This window comes from Mixophyes fleayi, chromosome 9, assembly GCF_038048845.1.
Source record: "Mixophyes fleayi isolate aMixFle1 chromosome 9, aMixFle1.hap1, whole genome shotgun sequence".
Classification (NCBI taxonomy): domain Eukaryota; kingdom Metazoa; phylum Chordata; class Amphibia; order Anura; family Limnodynastidae; genus Mixophyes; species Mixophyes fleayi.
In genome coordinates this window covers 113,554,913-113,575,552 of record NC_134410.1, presented here as the reverse complement: position 1 = coordinate 113,575,552, position 20,640 = coordinate 113,554,913, and the positions used below count along the sequence as shown (strand labels likewise).

The following is a 20,640-nucleotide window of genomic DNA, read 5'->3' as shown; positions in this document are numbered from 1 at the left end:
GTTAGTGACCTCTGTCCTATTCCAGATAGTGATCCTCTGTCCTATTCCAGTTAGTACTCCACATCCTATTCTAGTTAGTGATCCTCTGTCCTATTCCAGTTAGTGATCCTCTGTCCTATTCCAGTTAGTACTCCACGTCCTATTCCAGTTAGTGATCCTCTGTCCTATTCCAGTTAGTGATCCTCTGTCCTATTCCAGTTAGTACTCCACGTCCTATTCCAGTTAGTGACTTCTGTCCTATTCCAGTTAGTACTCCACGTCCTATTCTAGTTAGTGATCCTCTGTCCTATTCAAGATAGTGCTCCACATTCTATTCCAGTTAGTGACCTCTGTCCTATTCCAGATAGTGCTTCACATTCTATTCCAGTTAGTGCTCCACGTCCTATTCCAGTTAGTGCTCCTCTGTCCTATTCCAGTTAGTGATCCTCTGTCCTATTCCAGTTAGTGCTCCACGTCCTATTCCAGTTAGTGCTCCTCTGTCCTATTCCAGTTAGTGCTCCTCTGTCCTATTCCAGTTAGTGCTCCATGTCCTATTCCAGTTAGTGCTCCACGTCCTATTCCAGTTAGTGCTACACATCCTATTCCAGTGAGTGCTCCACGTCCTATTCCAGTTAGTGCTCCACGTTCTATTCCAGTTAGTGCTCCTCTGTCCTATTCCAGTTAGTGCTCCACGTCCTATTCCAGTTAGTGCTCCTCTGTCCTATTCCAGTTAGTGCTCCATGTCCTATTCCAGTTAGTGATCCTCTGTCCTATTCCAGTTAGTGCTCCACATCCTATTCCAGTGAGTGCTCCACGTCCTATTCCAGTTAGTGCTCCTCTGTCCTATTCCAGTTAGTGATCCTCTGTCCTATTCCAGTTAGTGATCCATGTCCTATTCCAGTTAGTGCTCCACATCCTATTCCAGTGAGTGCTCCACGTCCTATTCCAGTTAGTGCTCCTCTGTCCTATTCCAGTTAGTGATCCTCTGTCCTATTCCAGTTAGTGCTCCATGTCCTATTCCAGTTAGAGATCCTCTGTCCTATTCCAGTTAGTGCTCCTCTTTCCTATTCCAGTTAGTACTCCACGTCCTATTCCAGTTAGTACTCCACGTACTATTCTAGTTAGTGCTCCTCTGTCCTATTCCAGTTAGTACTCCATGTCCTATTCCAGTTAGTGATCCTCTGTCCTATTCCAGTTAGTGATCCTCTGTCCTATTCCAGTTAGTGCTCCTCTTTCCTATTCCAGTTAGTGATCCTCTGTCCTATTCCAGTTAGTACTCCACGTCCTATTCCAGTTAGTGATCCTCTGTCCTATTCCAGTTAGTGATCCTCTGTCCTATTCCAGTTAGTACTCCACGTCCTATTCCAGTTAGTGACTTCTGTCCTATTCCAGTTAGTACTCCACGTCCTATTCTAGTTAGTGATCCTCTGTCCTATTCAAGATAGTGCTCCACATTCTATTCCAGTTAGTGACCTCTGTCCTATTCCAGATAGTGCTTCACATTCTATTCCAGTTAGTGCTCCACGTCCTATTCCAGTTAGTGCTCCTCTGTCCTATTCCAGTTAGTGATCCTCTGTCCTATTCCAGTTAGTGCTCCACGTCCTATTCCAGTTAGTGCTCCACATCCTATTCCAGTTAGTGCTCCTCTGTCCTATTCCAGTTAGTGCTCCACGTCCTATTCCAGTTAGTGCTCCACGTCCTATTCCAGTTAGTGCTACACATCCTATTCCAGTGAGTGCTCCACGTCCTATTCCAGTTAGTGCTCCACGTTCTATTCCAGTTAGTGCTCCTCTGTCCTATTCCAGTTAGTGCTCCTCTGTCCTATTCCAGTTAGTGCTCCTCTGTCCTATTCCAGTTAGTGCTCCTCTGTCCTATTCCAGTTAGTGCTCCTCTGTCCTATTCCAGTTAGTGATCCTCTGTCCTATTCCAGTTAGTGCTCCACATCCTATTCCAGTGAGTGCTCCACGTCCTATTCCAGTTAGTGCTCCTCTGTCCTATTCCAGTTAGTGATCCTCTGTCCTATTCCAGTTAGTGATCCACGTCCTATTCCAGTTAGTGCTCCACATCCTATTCCAGTGAGTGCTCCACGTCCTATTCCAGTTAGTGCTCCTCTGTCCTATTCCAGTTAGTGATCCTCTGTCCTATTCCAGTTTGTGCTCCATGTCCTATTCCAGTTAGAGATCCTCTGTCCTATTCCAGTTAGTGCTCCTCTTTCCTATTCCAGTTAGTACTCCACGTCCTATTCCAGTTAGTACTCCACGTACTATTCTAGTTAGTGCTCCTCTGTCCTATTCCAGTTAGTGCTCCATGTCCTATTCCAGTTAGTGATCCTCTGTCCTATTCCAGTTAGTGATCCTCTGTCCTATTCCAGTTAGTGCTCCTCTTTCCTATTCCAGTTAGTGATCCTCTGTCCTATTCCAGTTAGTGATCCTCTGTCCTATTCCAGTTAGAGATCCTCTGTCCTATTCCAGTTAGTGCTCCTCTTTCCTATTCCAGTTAGTGCTCCGTGTCCTATTCCAGTTAGTTCTCCACGTACTATTCTAGTTAGTGTTCATCTGTCCTATTCCAGTTAGTACTCCTCTGTCCTATTCCAGTTAGTGCTCCTCTGTCCTATTCCAGTTAGTGATCCTCTGTCCTATTCCAGTTAGTGATCCTCTGTCCTATTCCAGTTAGGGCTCCTCTGTCCTATTCCAGTTAGTTCTCCACGTCCTGTTCCTCCTGCTGTTTGTATCCTCTTCCCTCATTTTACTAAACTCACTATTCATGCTCCATGGCCCTATACTTGTGTCTGTGTTTATTATATGAGCCAAGTTGGCTCATGCATGGGGCGACACTGTTCTGGTAGTAGAATAGAAATTGTAATATTTACATTTTATGTATTATTTATTTTTTTGATACTTTACCAACCTCTTATTTACCCAGTATGAATAATAGAAGAGGTAATATTATACAGGGCCATCAGGGGCGCACGGAGGATTGTCGGGGGGTTTCTCCCCGCCGACCCCCCCAAAAAAAAAACAACCCAGAGAGAGCTGCTGCGCATGGCGTTTCGCCAGCGCTGTCCTAAACAGCAGCCACGGCGCTGTCTAAGAAGCATCTGCGGCGGTGCTGTATACAATACAGCACCGCCGCGGACGCTTCTTTGACAGCACCGCGGCTGCTGTATAGGACAGTGGCCACTTAGTTAGCACAGGGGGGGGGGGGTTTCTAGAGACTCAGAAACCCCCCCTGCGTGCGCCACTGGGCATGGGTAGTGCCCAGTTATTAACTTAGGTCATATTGAAAGACAATTACTGGGGCTAAACCCTCAACACACTTTTTAAACCAATTTCAGGACCATTAAACCTAAATTACTGTACAAGTTGATCCAATATGCAGTTATCATACCAAGACAGAATGTTGAATGTTTAAAATTGCATGTGCTGTTTCAGCTGAACACCAGCTAATGGTCTATGCAGTCATCCATCTCTCTTCATTTAATTGAGGTTTTGAGTAAAGCAGGGAGGGGAGTTAGCGAGAAGAACTGGCAGAGACGCAGACTCATTGAGTAATTAATAATAGTTTAGACACTGGACGCAGTAAGTGGTAAATATAGTAACAGTAAATTGTACATTTAGACCTACTTCCCCAGATTATGTGTCTGACTCTCTCCGCTTCTTTCTATCAGTTGTGTGTAATGTGCCCTGTCTTCCCTTGTACTCAGATGACCGCGTACGGTGCTTTCTTACACAAAGGCTCCTTCTGCCGGAACTGGTTCAACCTCCTGGATCTGCTTGTTGTTAGCGTGTCTCTCATCTCCTTCGGGATACAGTGAGTCAGGAACTTTTGTTCTTTCCCTCAGACACTCTCCAGAGAACAGAATCTATATCAAGAAAGAAGGCCGCAATACTCAATGGCCAATCCAGATCTCAAGTAAAAAAAAACATAAACCAAGATGTGTATACATGTTTACTGCTAAAAGAGAAGAATAACGCTGTGTTCTAAATACAGATGCTCAACAATTTCAAACCGGTTGGAAATTCCATTGAATTTCACCGGTTTGAATACGCGGACATGTTCATGGCATAATTGGCTGTGGACCCTGATTCGAACTTGTAGTTTAAAAATAAGATTTTTACTCACCATAAAATCCATTTCTCTGACTCCATTGGGGGACACTGCGAGACATTGGGGTGTAGTAGTGGGCTCAAGAGTCTTGTCACTTTAACTTGTTAAGTCTTTGCACTCCTCCTCTACTTAACCCCTCCTCTCCCGGGAGATCCTCAGTTTTGAATAACCCAGAGTGAACGTAAAGGAGGTAATATAACCTGGACAGGTCTTAAATTATAAAGAACCATAACCAAAGTTTTCACACACAGAACTATATACAGAGCAAGGGAGGGTGCGCAGTGTCCCCCAATGGAGTCAGAGAAATGGATTTTACGGTGAGTAAAAATTTTATTTTCTCTTTCCTGCCATTGGGGGACACTGCGAGACATTGGGGATATACCAAAGCTTCCTCAAGGGTGGGAATGCTCTGGACCAGCTGCACGCATAACCCTGCGACCAAAGCTTGCATCAGCCGACGCAAAGCCCTGAAGTCTGTAAAATTTAGCGAAGGTGTGGACGGAAGACCATGTCGCCGCCCTGCACAACTGCTCCGCAGACGCCCCGTGCCTAGCCGCCCAGGAGGCACCTACTGCCCTAGTAGAATGCGCCTTCAAATTTCCTGGAACGGACAGAGAAGCTGCAACGTAAGCTTCTCGAATCGTGGACGTTATCCACCTGGCAATTGATTGCTTTGAAGCAGGCCAACCTCTCTTGTTGGCGTCATATAAAACAAAAAGATCTCTGGTCTTTCTAACCTGAGATGTACGGTCTACATAAGCCTGTAGAGCTCGTACCACATCCAAGCACTGCATGGACCCTTCTAAGGAGTCCTTCTTTGCTCGGAACACAGGTACCACAATCTCCTGATTTAGGTGAAACCTGGAAACCACCTTAGGAACGAAAGATGGCTTAGTACGAAGGACCGCCCTATCAGCGTGGAAAATAAGAAAAGGGGGATCACAGCGAAGAGCTCCAAGCTCAGACACTCTGCGAGCAGAAGCTATCGCCAACAAAAATATTGTCTTCCACGTAAGATACCTTAAATCTATTGACTCCATTGGTTCAAATGAAAGCCTAGAAAGAGCACGAAGAACCAAATTGAGGTCCCAGGGCTCGACAGGATGGCAAAATGGAGGTTGTATATGTAACACTCCTTGCAAGAAAATCTTAATGTCAGAATAACTTGCAATCTTTTTCTGAAAGTAGACAGAAAGGGCTGATATCTGGCCCTTGAGAGAACCCAGACGAAGACCCCTCTGAACCCCATCCTGTAGAAAATCCAGCACACAAGATAGTTTAAATCTAGAGGAATGGAATTTCTTAGACTCACACCACAAAATATATGTCTTCCAGACTCTATAATAGATGGAAGATGACGCAGGCTTTCTGGCCCTAATCATGGTGCTTATAACCTCTTGAGAGAAACCCTTAGCTTTAAGTATTAGGGTTTCAATAGCCAGGCCATCAAAGCCAGCTGATCCAAACCTTGGTAAAGGAACGGACCCTGAGACAGAAGATCTGCCTGCATGGGAAGCTGGAATGGAGGAGCTCCTGCTAATAACAGTAGAACTGAGAACCACGCTCTGCGTGGCTAAAATGGAGCTATTAGAATAGCGGGAACTTTCTCCCTCTTCAATTTCTTTAGGACCCGTGCAATCATTGGTATGGGAGGAAAAAGATACACCATCTGATATGTCCATGGAACTGACATGGCATCTATTATTTCTGCCCCTGGGTCTCGAGCTCTTGCGCCGTAGCGTGGAACCTGATGGTTCAGCCTGGAAGCCATCAGATCTATGTCCGGGCAGCCCCAACGGTCCACCAAAAGGGAGAAGATCTGACTGTTCAAAGCCCATTCCCCGGGATGAAGTGAGTATCTGCTGAGGAAGTCTGCCTCCCAATTCTCCACCCCCGGAATGTGAGTGGCTGAAATCTTGGGCACTTGATGCTCTGCCCAAGACAGAATGCGCCTGGTCTCTCGCATGGCAGCCGCGCTGCGAGTGCCCCCCTGGTGGTTTATGTATGCCACCGTGGTGGTGTTGTCGGACTGAATCTGCAGCGGTTTTCCTCTTAGAAATCTCTGGGCTCCTATCAGATTATTGTACACTGCTCTGAGCTGTAGGATGTTTATTGGGAGAAGTGATTCTTGAGGGGACCAGAGACCCTGAAGCCTCAGAGTTCCTGTTACACCTCCCCATCCCAACAGACTTGCGTCTGTTGTGACTAGAGTCCAAGACCAGGTCTGTAAGGATGGGCCCTTTTCCAGATTGGTTTGGGACATCCACCAGACAAGAGACAGCTTTGTGGGTCTGGACAGACGAATAATCTGTTTGTCCAAATTCTTCTGAAACCCTGACCACTTGAGTAAGATCTCTGCCTGAAGTGGACGGGAATGAAACTGCGCAAAAGGGACTGCTTCGAAAACCGAGACCATTGTCCCCAAGAGTTTCATACAACTGAGGACCGAGACTCTCTTTTTCGCTAGAATGACTCTGGTCCTTTTCCACAGGGCTAAGATTTTTTCCTTTGATAGGAAAACTCTCAGAGACTGAGTATCGAAGAGCAGGCCCAGGAAACGCATTTGTTGGGCTGGAACAAGAGATGACTTGGGTACATTCAACACCCAGCCGTGACTCTGAAGAATCTGAATGACTGTCTGCACATGGTGGGACAGAAGAACTGCCAATGGTGCTTTCAATAGCAGGTCGTCTAGATAAGGTATAATTGTTATACCCTTCTGGCGCAACAGACTGGCCATGAAGGCCATAATCTTGGTAAAGACTTTGGGGGCGGTAGCCAGTCCGAAAGGGAGAGCCCTAAACTGGAACTGTGCGTCTCCAACTGCAAACCGAAGGAGACTCTGATGTCCTTCCCATATCGGTACATGCAAGTAGGCATCCTTGACGTCTATGGACGCCAAGAACTCCCCTTTCTCTATCCCTGCTATTACCGAGCGAAGGGATTCCATTCGGAATTTCTGAATAGTCAGATGTTTGTTTAAAGACCGAAGATTCAGAATGGGCCGGAAGGACCCATCTGGCTTTGGTACCAGAAACAGGTTCGAGTAAAAACCTAGACCTCTTTCTAGAGGAGGCACATGCATAACAACCTGCGCTGCTAGAAGTCTTTGAATAGCCTCCTGAAGCGCCACCCGTCTGAGGGGACAAGAGGGGAGAGGGGTGATGAAGAATCTGTGACGGGGGAGTGGGCGAGGTCTATCACATAGCCCCTGGATACAATCCCTCGCATCCAGAGATCTGCCGTGGATTTCCACCACTGACCCCTGAACTGAAGGAGACGTGCTCCTACTTGATGCTCCCCCTGAACAGCCCCGTCACGCTGAGGTCTTATCTGCTGGGCGAGTAGAACCTCTTCTTGCCTCACCTCTACCTCCTCTGCCTCTAATAGCAGGTGCCCTAGGCACTGAGTACTGCCCTCTATTAACGGTACCTCCCCCTCGTGAGAAACTCCAAAAGGAATGGAACCTTCCTTGACGGGACCTGTTGGGGACAGTAGGGAGAGCAGTGCTCTTTCCCCCTGTGGTCTCCTGGATGACCCTCTCAAGCTCCGCCCCGAATAGGGTTAGGCCGTCAAAGGGTAAATTTTCTAAAGCCCTTTTAGAGTCTGCATCCACCGACCATGTCCGTAACCATAGGTTACGCCGAGCTGCTACAATAAGCGGAGGCCTTAGCATTCACTTACACCGCATCCATAGCTGCGTTTGCCACATACTCTGAGGTCTCCAGTACATGCTCTGCAAGATCTAGGAGTACTGTACGCGGAGTATTATCTCTAAGCCCTTTAATCAAAGCTTCCATCCTTAACTGCACGGCCTTGTTGGCCCAGGCCACAGCCATATTGGGTCTAAACATACTTCCCACAGCAATGTATGCTGAGCGAAGAGCAGAATCACACTTTTTATCTGTGTACTCTTTGAGGGCTATCCGCTCTTGGACAAGAATAGCAGAAGAGGAAGCTAAACGGGCCACCGGGGTATCCACCTTAGGTAATGATTCCCACCTTACCGTGTCCTCAGGTGGCAGAGGATAAAGGGATTTGAATTTCCCTGGCATCATAAATTGTTTACTTGGCCGCTGCCAAGCCTCAGAAATAATCTCCAACATCTCTGGAGAATGGGGGAATGTAGCCAACTGTGCCTTAGCTCTTTTAAATAGAGAGACACCAATGGGCGCTGAGGGCTCAGGATCAGCATACCCTAACGTATGCCTGATTCCTAAAATTAAACCATCCACACTAGTGGAAAGTGAGTCAGAGTCATAACGGCATTCCTCTTCCGGGCTCAAATCCACCTCACCTTCCTCTGCCGAGGAGAGATCAGAATCCTGTTCTAGGTCTAGACCTGTGTCAATGACAGCTCTCTTACTCCTCTGGGAAACGGATAATAACCTGTCTTCCCTCTGGGATGACCCCGCCTGTGACGTGGAAGCATTTTCATCAGACTGACTGCCTACAAGTGTAAGTGGGATAGTGTTCTCACGTACCTCTGTTACACGCGGCATAACTGACGTCAGTCTTTCCACAGCTGAAGAGAAGGATTGCAGCCAAGGCGGTTCCACCATTGTAGGAGATGCCCCCTGGACTGGGCTGTCATGCACCTGAGCCTCCACAGTACATGCTGCGCAAAGGGCGTTTCAGTCTGTCTGCCCAACAGAAAGTTTTATGTTACATTTTGAACAGGTAAAATACATTGCAGAAGGCGCAGAGCGACCCTTGCTTTTAGCTGTCCCCTTCTCAGCCATTGTTTTATTTCTAAAAAATAATTATAAGAAGAAATGTAGACAAAAAATGAGACTATATAAGAGAAAGTCTCCTGTGCTAGGAAGTCTCTTTAAATTAAGAGCACCACTCCAAATAGCAAAAAGACTGTACAGTACTGTCTGTGAAAATTCCTATTAATAACTCACATGACAAATGCATATATATATGTAACACCTCCACAAAACATCAGTCATACAAGCCTGAATAGCAGTTATGTCTGTCGGTAGAGGAGAGGCCAAGCAGAGGATCTGGCCAGCGCTGACACGCTGTTTACTTCAGTGTTCCCACGAGTAGACTTGGTCCTGCGCGCGGGGAAGTACGGCCTGGGAGGAGGAAGTTGTCATTACTTCTCCTCCCCTTCCTGCTGCTTCTGCCTGCCCTGCTTGCCTCCGCCTTCAGGCGCCATCCCGACCTCGCAAAAATGGCCACCATGAAGCGCTGGACTCGCACTGTATCAAAATATAATGCCCAGGAGCACGAGTCATGAGAAACGGACCAACTCACCTCTAAATGAGTGTGAGCGCCGCTTGTCCCCTCTTTTCTTAGCTGCTCGTTGCCATAGGGGCGAGCGGGGACCTGCCGGCTTCTGAAGCGGCATGGGAGGAGAAGCTGACTACAAACTCACTCCCCTGTCCGCTATCCTGGAGACTGTGCCTTTCACATCTATTCTAAGGGGAAATACCGGCAGAAGGTGAAGGTAAGTGAGCCCAGGGCTTCTCTTACCTGCGCTGGGACCCAGAGTGAGCAGAGCTGCGTCCTACTCACTCTCCTGGGTCTTAGGCTGGAGTCCCTCGCTGCACCTAAGGGAAAGAAAAATAAAAACATGTATATCTATAAAGACTAATAGAGTATAGGCAGGTGCCTATACTCCAGTGACCTTAGCTCCAAGTCACTTAAAAAAAACTGAGGATCTCCCGGGAGAGGAGGGGTTAAGTAGAGGAGGAGTGCAAAGACTTAACAAGTTAAAGTGACAAGACTCCTGAGCCCACTACTACACCCCAATGTCTCGCAGTGTCCCCCAATGGCAGGAAAGAGAAATTTACAATTTGCGTATGCCGTAGTCTAGTTGCATTTGAGGTACGCTGTTTGGGTTAAAATTAGCGGGTTTTATTTTTTAAACGCAATCAAAATGATATTGTTTATAATATTAAAGTAAAAGTATTTATTTCTTTTTTTTTCAATTGAACCAGTAGTGTTTGAAGTTTGAGGTTCTCGTTCAAAATGATTTAACTTGAACATGAACAAACCAGTTTGATTTTCTTGTACCTGTTGAATTTTTGAATTTTAGAACTGATTCTCCAAATCTCTACTCCTAAAGTATAAAACTCCATCTACAAGTTTAATGCTGTGGAAGCATTTGCAGGGTGCCCGAATTTCCCGTTGATGAGTGTCGGCATTTGTTATGGGCAAACCCTCCATTTATACAATGTCTTCATTCCTCAAAAGCACATTTATTAGCTAACAATTTCCAATGTCATAATTGGCCTCAGAGAAAAGACATTTCATGAAAACTAAGCAGAACAATGGAATGTTCTTATTATTACTGGGGTATACTATTGGGACAGAATGGCTCAGGTTCCGCCCTCAGAAGTGTTGACTTCTACAATGAATGTAAGGTAAATATTAGGGTGTTGAAGTACTGTGGCCATGACAGAGGCTGATTTTAACTTGTCAAAAGGTAGGAGAGCTTCAGCAGACCATGTTGATTGGTACAGTAAAGTGGAAAAACCTTTGATAAATTGCCTATAGTACTTGCCAAATCCTAATAATCTCTGTACAGATCTTAGATGCGTAGGCCAAACCCAGCCTGTAGCTACCTGGACCTTAAATGGATCCATGTGAATACTATCTTAAAGCAAGAAGAATAATTTTGATATTTATCATTTCTGATTTGGTTTCTTCATATTCATATAAATGATTGATAATTCTTCAGATTTTCCACCTTGTTATGTGACTACCATGGCAACCACAGTCACATGGCACAATATGTATTGAGCAGGGAGGCTTTGGCATGCCTGCTGAGTTCTGTTTTCACTATGACATCCTCCTCTTCCTTGCTCTCCCTCTGCCTTTGCATGGCATGCTGAGAGCTGTGAGCACATATCTGTAGAGCAAACTTCGGGGGGAATACAATTGGCCGCGTTACTGTAAAAAGTAACGCGGCCTGCGCACTGTTGCCATTTTATGGTAATAATGCTCGTAATTACCGTTAATACGGTAATCTTTAACGCTGGTATTTGCTCGTGGTTCAGGGAGCCGCAAGCAGAAATCAGGGTTAAAATTACCGTATTAACAGTAATAGATTTAGCGCTGCGTTACTCGCGGCAGAATTGAATTCCCCCGAATGTGTTTTGTGTCTACTCGGTGCCGTGTGACATCCTCCCTCCCATCACATGACATGCTGTGAGCTGTGACCCTGTGGCAGCCATATTTGATTGCCCCCCCAGAGAGATATTGAAAAGTAGATAATGATATGTAGGAGGATATCTAAGAAAAATGATGCACACTTACAAGGACCCTAAATTTGTTTTTTAAAGGAAAAAGCTTCTATGTGGGATTGCTGCTTTAAGACATAATATAACTCAGAAACGGCACTTTAAGGTATTCAAAGACACAGTTTTCTATGTTTGCAAAAAAACCTATTTTCTATAATGAGAGGGCATACTCAGCGCTAAATAAAACCCTGACATTCTGCAACTGGTTATATTCTGATCTGCGTAGTGTCTTTTGCGCAGTAGCTTCTACATGCTCCAGGTTTGTGGGCAGATCAGGGTGTTCTCATGTTTTATGATTGTTGTTCAACTGGCTGCTTGTCTGTATTTCCAAAATTAGACTATTTAAAGTAATATCAATGAGCTTTAATGGGTGGACATAGGGCAAACTGAAAGCGTTCTTTGATTTGTGAAGGTCCTGATTTTCCTGCACATGTGAGGTGACTGGATTCAGTGTTTTCGGTGACTTAGGTCACTCTATATGGATAAGAGGAACGTTATATAACACGGATGTGTAGGTAGCTGTATATTCGTGAATGGTCCAAATGGTTCTGTTTATGACTCAGTGATGTCACTAGTTCCTAGAGACTTGATTGGCTGCATTCACTTAAGGAGTACATTACGCCCATCTTACGACCAACTCTGCTTCACCTCCATTGAATCCATTAGTGGAATAATATGAAATATCCAGCATTTGAAAACCTCAGAGCAAATATTTATCATTAAACTCATACAGGAATCTGCATTCATCAAATTCCACCAAAACTCTCTTCTACCTTGATCTAGATCCCGACCTCTATTCTGGCTGAGTGTTTTCCCTTACCGCGCACCTAGGCTGTATTATTGGTTAGCGTTTCCTTCTGACCCATCGCTGTGTGTTCATTTTGCAGTTCCAGCGCTATTTCGGTTGTAAAGATTCTCCGTGTACTGAGAGTTCTGCGTCCACTGAGAGCCATTAACAGAGCCAAAGGCCTGAAGGTAAAGTCACCACCAGCATTGTTGAATACAGAGCGTCTGCCGTTGTGGGTGACATTCCGCATCACTACTTAATGGCGCCCTCTGCACTTATTAGTAGCACCATGTTTCTTGCAGAGAGAGTGACTGTGTCCGGGGCTACAAGAGGAATTTGGATGGACTTTGTAGGAGTAGCTAGCATGGAAGTGGGCATGAATGTGCCAACGGGCAAAGGTGCCCACTTAGCTGTCACATGTCACGCTTACGGTCTTGCCTGCGCTGCTTCTGTCTCCTCAGCACGTGGTACAATGTGTGTTCGTTGCCATCCGCACTATTGGTAACATTATGATCGTCACCACTCTCCTCCAGTTTATGTTCGCCTGCATCGGGGTTCAACTCTTCAAGGTAAAAACTTACTATATATTTGTCTGTATGTATGTCAATAACTGAGCCCCCCAAAGATATAATTGGTGGCTAAGTGGTTAGCACTTCTGCCTTACAGCACTGGGGTCATGAGTTCAATTCCCGACCATGGCCTTATCAGTGAGGAGTTTGTATGTTCTCCCCGTGTTTGCGTGGGTTTCCTCCGGGTGCTCTGGTTTCCTCCCACACTTCAAAAACATACTAGTAGGTTAATTGGCTGCTAACAAATTGACCCTAGTCTGTTTGTGTGTGTGTGTGTTAGGGAATTTAGACTGTAAGCCCCAATGGGGCAGGGACTGATGTGAGTGAGTTCTCTGTACAGCGCTGCGGAATTAGTGGCAGTAATGTTGATTAAAAGCCCTGCCCAATACCAGTTTAGGACCATTCTCCCTCATTGATTTATTCATTGTCTTTTTTTTCATAATATACAGCTTGATTGAGCTTCATTTATGTCTTAAAATAATCATGAGAATGAGAGAACATCAGCACTGTATCTAGTTCATGTGACTCCTTTGTACAATATAATGTCTGTATTACATTGGAGAAATACATCAAAAATACACTTAACGTACAAAGTGCTCCTAGAAAGTACGAAAGACGTGACATTGAAAGCATAGGCAAACCAAAGGGGGGTTTCCTAGTGCCTGGAAACCCCCCTCTAAGCCTGGGGAACTGTATAATTGAGGTGGCTTCACAGTGCTCTGCTTGAAAAGGGAGAGCTGTGTGCACCTAACAGTAGTGCACGCAGCATTGCCCATGTATATTATGAGGATAAGAAGAGTTGGAGCGCTGTCTAAAATTATAGCTACACCACCATTCATGCTGGTCAAGCCCACTGGCAGCATGGTGTGGAAACCCCCCTCTACAAATCCTGCGTTTGCCCCTGGAAAGTATAGGTCAAGGCCTGATTTTCAAGCAGGAAGAAAAAGGCTCTGCCCCCCCACTAAACAAGGAACACACCCGATAATGCACCCCTTGAATTTAAATATATTCATCTACAAAATGTAATCTAGGTTTACATGTGTGGTCTATACAAGGCAACCGCTCAGCTCCTCCCAGCAGATGCCAATATCCTTGTAAATTAGGGCACATTCATACAAAAAATAGGTACATAATATAAAAATCACGCCTGCAATTGGGCCGTTCATAAATGAGCCTTTCTGCATTACTTAATGTTGCTGTCCTTGTACCCATGTAGCTCTTCCTGTATTTATTATGTGTGTTTCGTTATAAAAAGCTGAGCACAGAAAAAGAGTAAATTTACTCTTTTATTTCTCTGGGTGCATTTGATTCTAGTGGATCGTCAACCTAAAATGACCGTTAAGAGAAGTAGAGGGCTGCATAGTATTCTCCAGCGCAGAGTCGTAAACTACAATTGTAGCGCCTGGGGCGAGAATGAAACCTGCTGCCCATAGTCATGAACCGCGCCCTTCCTCAGGGTTGCGCTCTGGGCGGTCGCCATGGCCAGCAGTCACCTGTTGTCTACCATTTGTTTAAAGTGAATTCTAGAAAGACCCTGAGCGTCGCTGAGTAGTTCTTTAGCTGTGATTGTTGTTGATGTTTTGTGCATTAGCCTCTTAACGTGAAATTGTTATAATGGTATCTTGATATCTTTGTATTTGTATGATCTCACCTTCACCTTTCTATTTTTGCTTGTGTGGTTGTTCCTCTTGTCCGATCATCCTTTGTCATCAGCTAGCGGTAATCTTTACACCTCTCTACAGGGTAAATTCTACAGCTGCACCGACGAGGCCAAACACAGCCCAGAGGATTGCAAGTAAGAGATGAGTCCAATGTTATCTTAAACCTCTATAATGTAATAAACAGCTGTCATAGGCAAACTGAGGGGGTTTTCTAGTGCATGGAAACCCCCCTCCGAGCCTGGGGCACTATATAATTGAGGTGGCTGGACCCTGCCCCCGCTTCACACAGCTCTGCTTGAAAAGAGAGAGCTGCATGCACCTAACAGTAGTGCACACAGCATTGCCCATGTATATTATGGTGATAGGAAGAGTTGGAGAGCAGCCAAGCACTGTCTACAATTATAGCCACGCCCCCATGCATGCTGGTCACGCCCACTGGTGGCGTGGTGTGGAAACCCCCCTCTACAAATCCTGCGTTTGCCCCTGGCTTTCTACATGCACTTGTGCAGATACCACCAAACATACACTATGCACAGGTGGACTCGCCTGTATCTGCAGGAATGTATATACATAAACAGTCGCACACACACACACAATCACATAGGCACCACACACAGAGGTCTGTCTTGAGTGGGTGATCAGCTATTAGATGTATTTACACTGTGCTCGTCACAGGGGCACGTTCATTGTGTACAAGGACGGGGATGTCACTCACCCAATGGTACGAGAGAGGATCTGGCACAACAGCGACTTCAACTTCGACAACGTCCTGTCTGGAATGATGGCCCTGTTTACTGTGTCCACTTTCGAGGGCTGGCCAGCGTGAGTACATGTGAGGAGGGGATGGGGACTGTCTTTCATATGCACGAGTCAGAATTCCTGCAGTAAGCAGCTAGTGTGAATCAGAAGAGTTATATAGTGAAGATGAGCCTAAGTGAAGTGATCATTTTGAAACTGGTCTTAAGAGCTTGCACTTTAATATACAAGCAAATAGTAAAACACTTCTAGCATACTATGCATAGGCAATCCGAGGGGGGTTTCCTAGTGCCTGGAAACCACCCTCCAAGCCTGGGGCACTGTATAATTGGGGTGGCTGGACCCTGCCCCCGCTTCACAGGGCTCTGCTTGAAAAGGGAGAGCTGCATGCACATAACAGTAGTGCACGCAGCATTGCCCATGTATATTATGGGGATAGGAAGAGTTGGAGAGCAGCCAAACACTGTCTAAAATTATAGCCACGCCCCCATGTATGCTGGTCACGCCCACTGGCGGCGTGATGTGGAAACCCCCCTCTACAAATCCTGCGTTTGCCCCTGAGGGGTCAGATGCTCCTCTCCCCAGCCTGCCCCTGACTCCTCTGTATGCCTGACTTACCCCCATATTTCTGAAACTGTGTTTATTTTACATGACAGCATATTAACACTTCGTACATCCATGCTAAGCAGGTATCCCCATGTAAAGGTCTGGGGAAGATATATCGCTAGTTTCCATCAGAGAATCTTACCATATCCCCATGATGTTTCAGTAGAAGTGATAACAAGCCCTATCGTTTTTGCCAGCAATAGGGATTTTCGCCCTTTCATACATACGCCCCACAGTCTAGGACAAGGTCCTGGTGAATTTTCATGTCTGTCCAGTCTTGGGGAAACATTCTGAAGTCTTACCTTGACTTCCTCTTCCTCTAGGCTTTTGTACAAGGCCATTGATGCCAATGGGGAAAACGTGGGACCGATTTACAATTATCGTGTGGAGATTTCCATCTTTTTCATAGTCTACATCATCATTATCGCATTCTTCATGATGAACATCTTCGTGGGCTTTGTGATCATCACCTTTCGAGCACAGGGCGAGCAGGAGTACAAGAACTGTGAGCTGGACAAAAACCAGGTAACCGAACCACATCATTCCAACCTGGTCACCTTTACATAGTAGACGATGATCACTAAGGCCTGACCATGTGACTTTTACACACTGCACATTAACCTCTTCATTACAGTCTGCACACAAGACACGATCTAAGCATTCAAACCTGGTGACCTCTGTACACTTTATTCTAACCTCTTCACTCCAATCTGGCGACCTGTGAACACTGGACAATGACCTCTTCAGTCCAACCGGCTAGACGTTGGCCTCTGCATCCTAGTGCCTTCATCTATTCTAGAGACACTAATCCTTCCATCCTAGGATCTGGTGACCTATACACTAGACACTGCCCTCTCAAGTAGAAATGGATAGCTTCAGTTCTTTCAAATACCGGGGTCTTACCATTATAAAAGGCCAAATAACTGTAAAATAATTAGTACTTTGGTTTTTGTCATGGTACTCATGTCGTTTCCCAAACAAACCCCATTTGGTAAATAATTTGCCGGCTGGCTTCCACCTGATTTCTATTCCATTTAATGTTATAACACACAAATACATCTGGAGACCCCCAAACAATGACCAACGAATGTTTCTCCTTTGTGATTGTAATACCACTAAACAACTGATCACAATTCCCTATGACTGAGCTCACTGACCGGTGAAACTAGACCATCCGCACAGCACTTGTTGTGCTCCATCTGTTATAACCAACAAACGTCTTTGCCTATAAATTGCCCCCGTTACCTGCTGATCTAAGTGCTTCATATCTTTCAGCGTCAGTGTGTGGAGTACGCCCTGAAGGCTCAGCCCCTGCGCAGGTACATCCCGAAGCAGAAGTACCAGTACAAAGTGTGGTATATGGTCAACTCCACCGGCTTCGAGTATATTATGTTTGTGCTTATCCTGCTCAACACCATAGCTCTGGCCATGCAGGTAACCTATAGCTGGGGAACTGATCAGTACGGACCATAGATATCTTACTGTAAACAGATAATGTAATGGACAGAGCCGCAACTTAAAATTTTAGTACCTGGGGCAAGAAAGAAAAGTGCTGCCCCCCAGCGTTCAATGTTAACCAAATGAGCCTAAAATATTCATAAACTGCGCCCCCCCCTTCAGCGTTGCTCTCTGAGCAGTTGCCCCTCTCGCACAGCCCTAGTTACAGCCCTGGTATAGTGGTACAAGGCTCCCAGTAGAGGGTACTCTTCCTCTGTAAATGTTGACTATGACAACATAGGTCAAGTCTTCTGCTTCTCGGATGTGGTGGGGGTGGGTAGCTTGATTCACTTACCACAATGGATGGTCGTCTTCTAATGCTGAGTAATAATACTAATAATAACTATTCTAACTAATGTATTCGCCAACGTAAGTATGTCATACTTGCCAACTCTCCCTGAATGTCAGGGAGACTCCCTGAAATAGAGGTAATCTCCCTCACTCCCTGAAGAGTCTGGCATTCTCCCTGATACTGAGCCAGTACAAGACGTGGTTGGCTTTGCCATCTGTGGCATGATGACACAGTTCAGAAATTGTGTCCTATGTCCATGTATTGATGTCTATGGAGGTGGCCATTTTCATGGAAACCAAACTTTAATCAAAGACTGACAGGCAAGACAACATGACTTCAGTAATGGAGACAGAAATGTAAAAGACACTTCAGTCTCTAGAGATTCATTAGTTGCTTTTCTTTAACGCATATTTGCCTACTCTCCCGGAATGTCGCAAATATCGCGTCATCTTAGCCCCGCCCTCTGCTGTAATTGGCCAAAATTGTGACGATCGTTTAGGGGGCAGGGCCAAAATGATGCAATTCGTCAAGACCCTCCCCCACACGCTCACCTCCCCCGGGATCTCCCTGAAGCCAACGAGGAAAAGTTGACAAGTATGAAGTATGTATTATTATACCATACTGTTATGTTTTGTTTTTTTACAGCATTACGAACAGTCAAAGCCATTTAATTATGCGATGGACATCCTGAACATGGTCTTTACAGGGCTTTTCACTGTGGAGATGGTGCTGAAACTCATCGCATTCCGACCTAAGGTCAGTCCAGTCCGGTGGCACGTTAAGCTTTTTCTGTATTGTGTTTGTCCATTCGCTCCGGGTCTTTATGCCTCAAATTGTTTTATATTGTTTAGAGGTCAGTAACTTACTGCAACTTAAAAGGAAACAGATTGAGTGAGAAAGCACTGACCAAAAATTTGCTTGAATCATTTCAAGATTAGATTTTCTTAGAATGTTTCACAAATATACCAGTAACAACTGCTCCCATCAGCCTTTGCAAACAACTGCTCCAACTCAACTGCCGCCATCTTGCTCCTTAAACCATGCCCTTTGGTTAAATTTTGTGAAAATTAAAGAGCATAGCACCACCGGAGAGTATCTCGTGTTGCACCTTGGAAGTATTGCACGTTGTAATCGACCTCCAATAATCTTAGTGCTCTTCTGTGTGGAACAATTGGCCACAGATCTAGTGGTTCAGTGATCTGATTGAATGATCGGCTATGTCCATTTATGACCAACCTTTGTACTTAAAAATTCTAAATTTGCAGTACCTCATAACAGGCTGCAGGTGGCGACATAGGCTTTTTTATTGTTAGTTATTGACAATATATATTGTCTGTGGTGCAATATCTAGTAGTCATCTGCAGACTGAACCCAATACATTATAAATCAATGACTACACTGAGCACTGTTTTTTTTTTATTATTTATTTTGCACAGCATATAAATTCATATTTTGATATTGTTCCTCTTTGAACAATTGCTAAGTATAAGATGTAGTTTTTGCTCTTCCTCCCTGTCTGCCTCACCCTCTACATCCTGGTTGTCTCCCCAGCATTATTTCTGCGATGCCTGGAATACCTTTGACGCTCTTATTGTAGTGGGCAGCCTGGTGGATATTGCGGTCACAGAAGTTAATGTGAGTATTGCAGTAGTAGTATTAAATTAGAAATATAAAATATTTTCAATCTGGCGGTAGATGTGATGCTGCAATTCATTTTGATCATATCAAAGGACGTTTTTATATCGGTGGTAATCGTTTTTACGATTACCACTATTCCAACATGGAGAAGCCCTACAAAGAAAATCCGGAAATGATGGAAAACCGATTGGAAAATAAACAGACTTACCTTCAACCCGACATTGGAAATCTCCGATTGGATCACCAGCTGACAGCAAGTGATTCCGATTGGAGAAGTGTTCGGCACTGCAGGCTGACTTCTCCAATCGGAATCACTTGCTGTCAGCATGGTGATCCCATCGGAGATCTCCAGTATCAGATTGAAGGTAAGTCTGTTTATTTTCCAATCAGTTTTTCATAATTTCGGATTTTCTTTGTAGGCCTTCTCCATGTCGGAGTAGTGGACATCGGTAAAGCGTACCCAACCCATTTTATATAAACTAATACCCGTCTCATAGTAAAGTGTTGGTTAACGCACATTTCTGTCTTTCACTAAATTGTCACATTAATCCCCCTCACCACCACAATAGCAAGAGTAATTGTCCCGACACTCGCATCATAGAGTTAACTTACAATGCTGATCACTGCTGTACTAACTAATATCTTGTTTTATACAGGACATTTTTTAGTTGGTTCACCTGTGAACCTGTTTTAAACTATGATCTTATTTCATTTTCAGTTTTGTAATATATTAACAATGTTTGATACCCTCTCCACCTACCCCTGCTGCTGGGTGCCGTAAATGATCAATCCTATTTCTAAAAGCAGTTTTTAAAAATTGTTTTTTTTCTCTCCATTACCTGGTGGGGAACGTCATCCTGGGACCCCATGTCCTCTGCCCTGGTGAAGGGAGACCTGATGAAATTTAGCTAACATAAGAGGACCTGACTTACAAATCTGGTCTAGTCTGATGACATAGTTGCATTTGAGAATCCCACTGAGCTGACTATCGGCAGGGTCGTAACAAGGGCCGTGTGATAGGGGAGAACGCCCAGGGCGCAACGCTGAAGGGGGGGCACAGTTTATGAATATTTTAGATGCATCTGTTTAAAATTGAGGGATAGGGGGCGGCCAGTCGGTGATGGGACTATAATAAATATTATTACGTGCCACTGCTGCAGGAGGGAAGTGTCCATCATCATCATCATCATCATTTATTTATATAGCGCCAACATATTCCGTAGCGCTTTACAATTGGGAACAAACATAGTAAACTAATAAACAAACTGGGTAAAACAGACAAAGAGGTGAGAAGGCACTGCTCACAAGCTTACAATCTAAGGGACAATGGGAGTTTAATACATGAGGTTAAGTCTACATTTTGCATTTCGGCCCAGCCAAACTGCAAAGGTAAAAGTGACTCATAAGCTAAATGATCCTGTCACACAACAATGTTGGTCAAGGGGTAATTGTCTTGTGAGAAATTGTGTAACGGGTGATAACAGGGTAATGT

General features: G+C 45.0%; 1 protein-coding gene across 2 annotated transcripts in view; it reads left to right on the top strand.

Annotated features, from left to right (window-relative positions):
- CACNA1F (calcium voltage-gated channel subunit alpha1 F) overlaps positions 1–20,640 on the top strand; it is a 125,636-nt gene that overhangs the window by 55,576 nt on the left and 49,420 nt on the right. For both annotated transcript variants that reach the window (XM_075184998.1, XM_075184999.1), the window contains 9 exons: positions 3,683–3,789; positions 12,230–12,317; positions 12,591–12,698; positions 14,441–14,493; positions 15,035–15,181; positions 16,045–16,246; positions 16,997–17,155; positions 18,156–18,266; positions 19,062–19,145. In XM_075184998.1, coding sequence (XP_075041099.1) covers positions 3,683–3,789; positions 12,230–12,317; positions 12,591–12,698; positions 14,441–14,493; positions 15,035–15,181; positions 16,045–16,246; positions 16,997–17,155; positions 18,156–18,266; positions 19,062–19,145 — 1,059 coding nt within the window. The remainder of the gene's footprint in view (positions 1–3,682; positions 3,790–12,229; positions 12,318–12,590; positions 12,699–14,440; positions 14,494–15,034; positions 15,182–16,044; positions 16,247–16,996; positions 17,156–18,155; positions 18,267–19,061; positions 19,146–20,640) is intronic.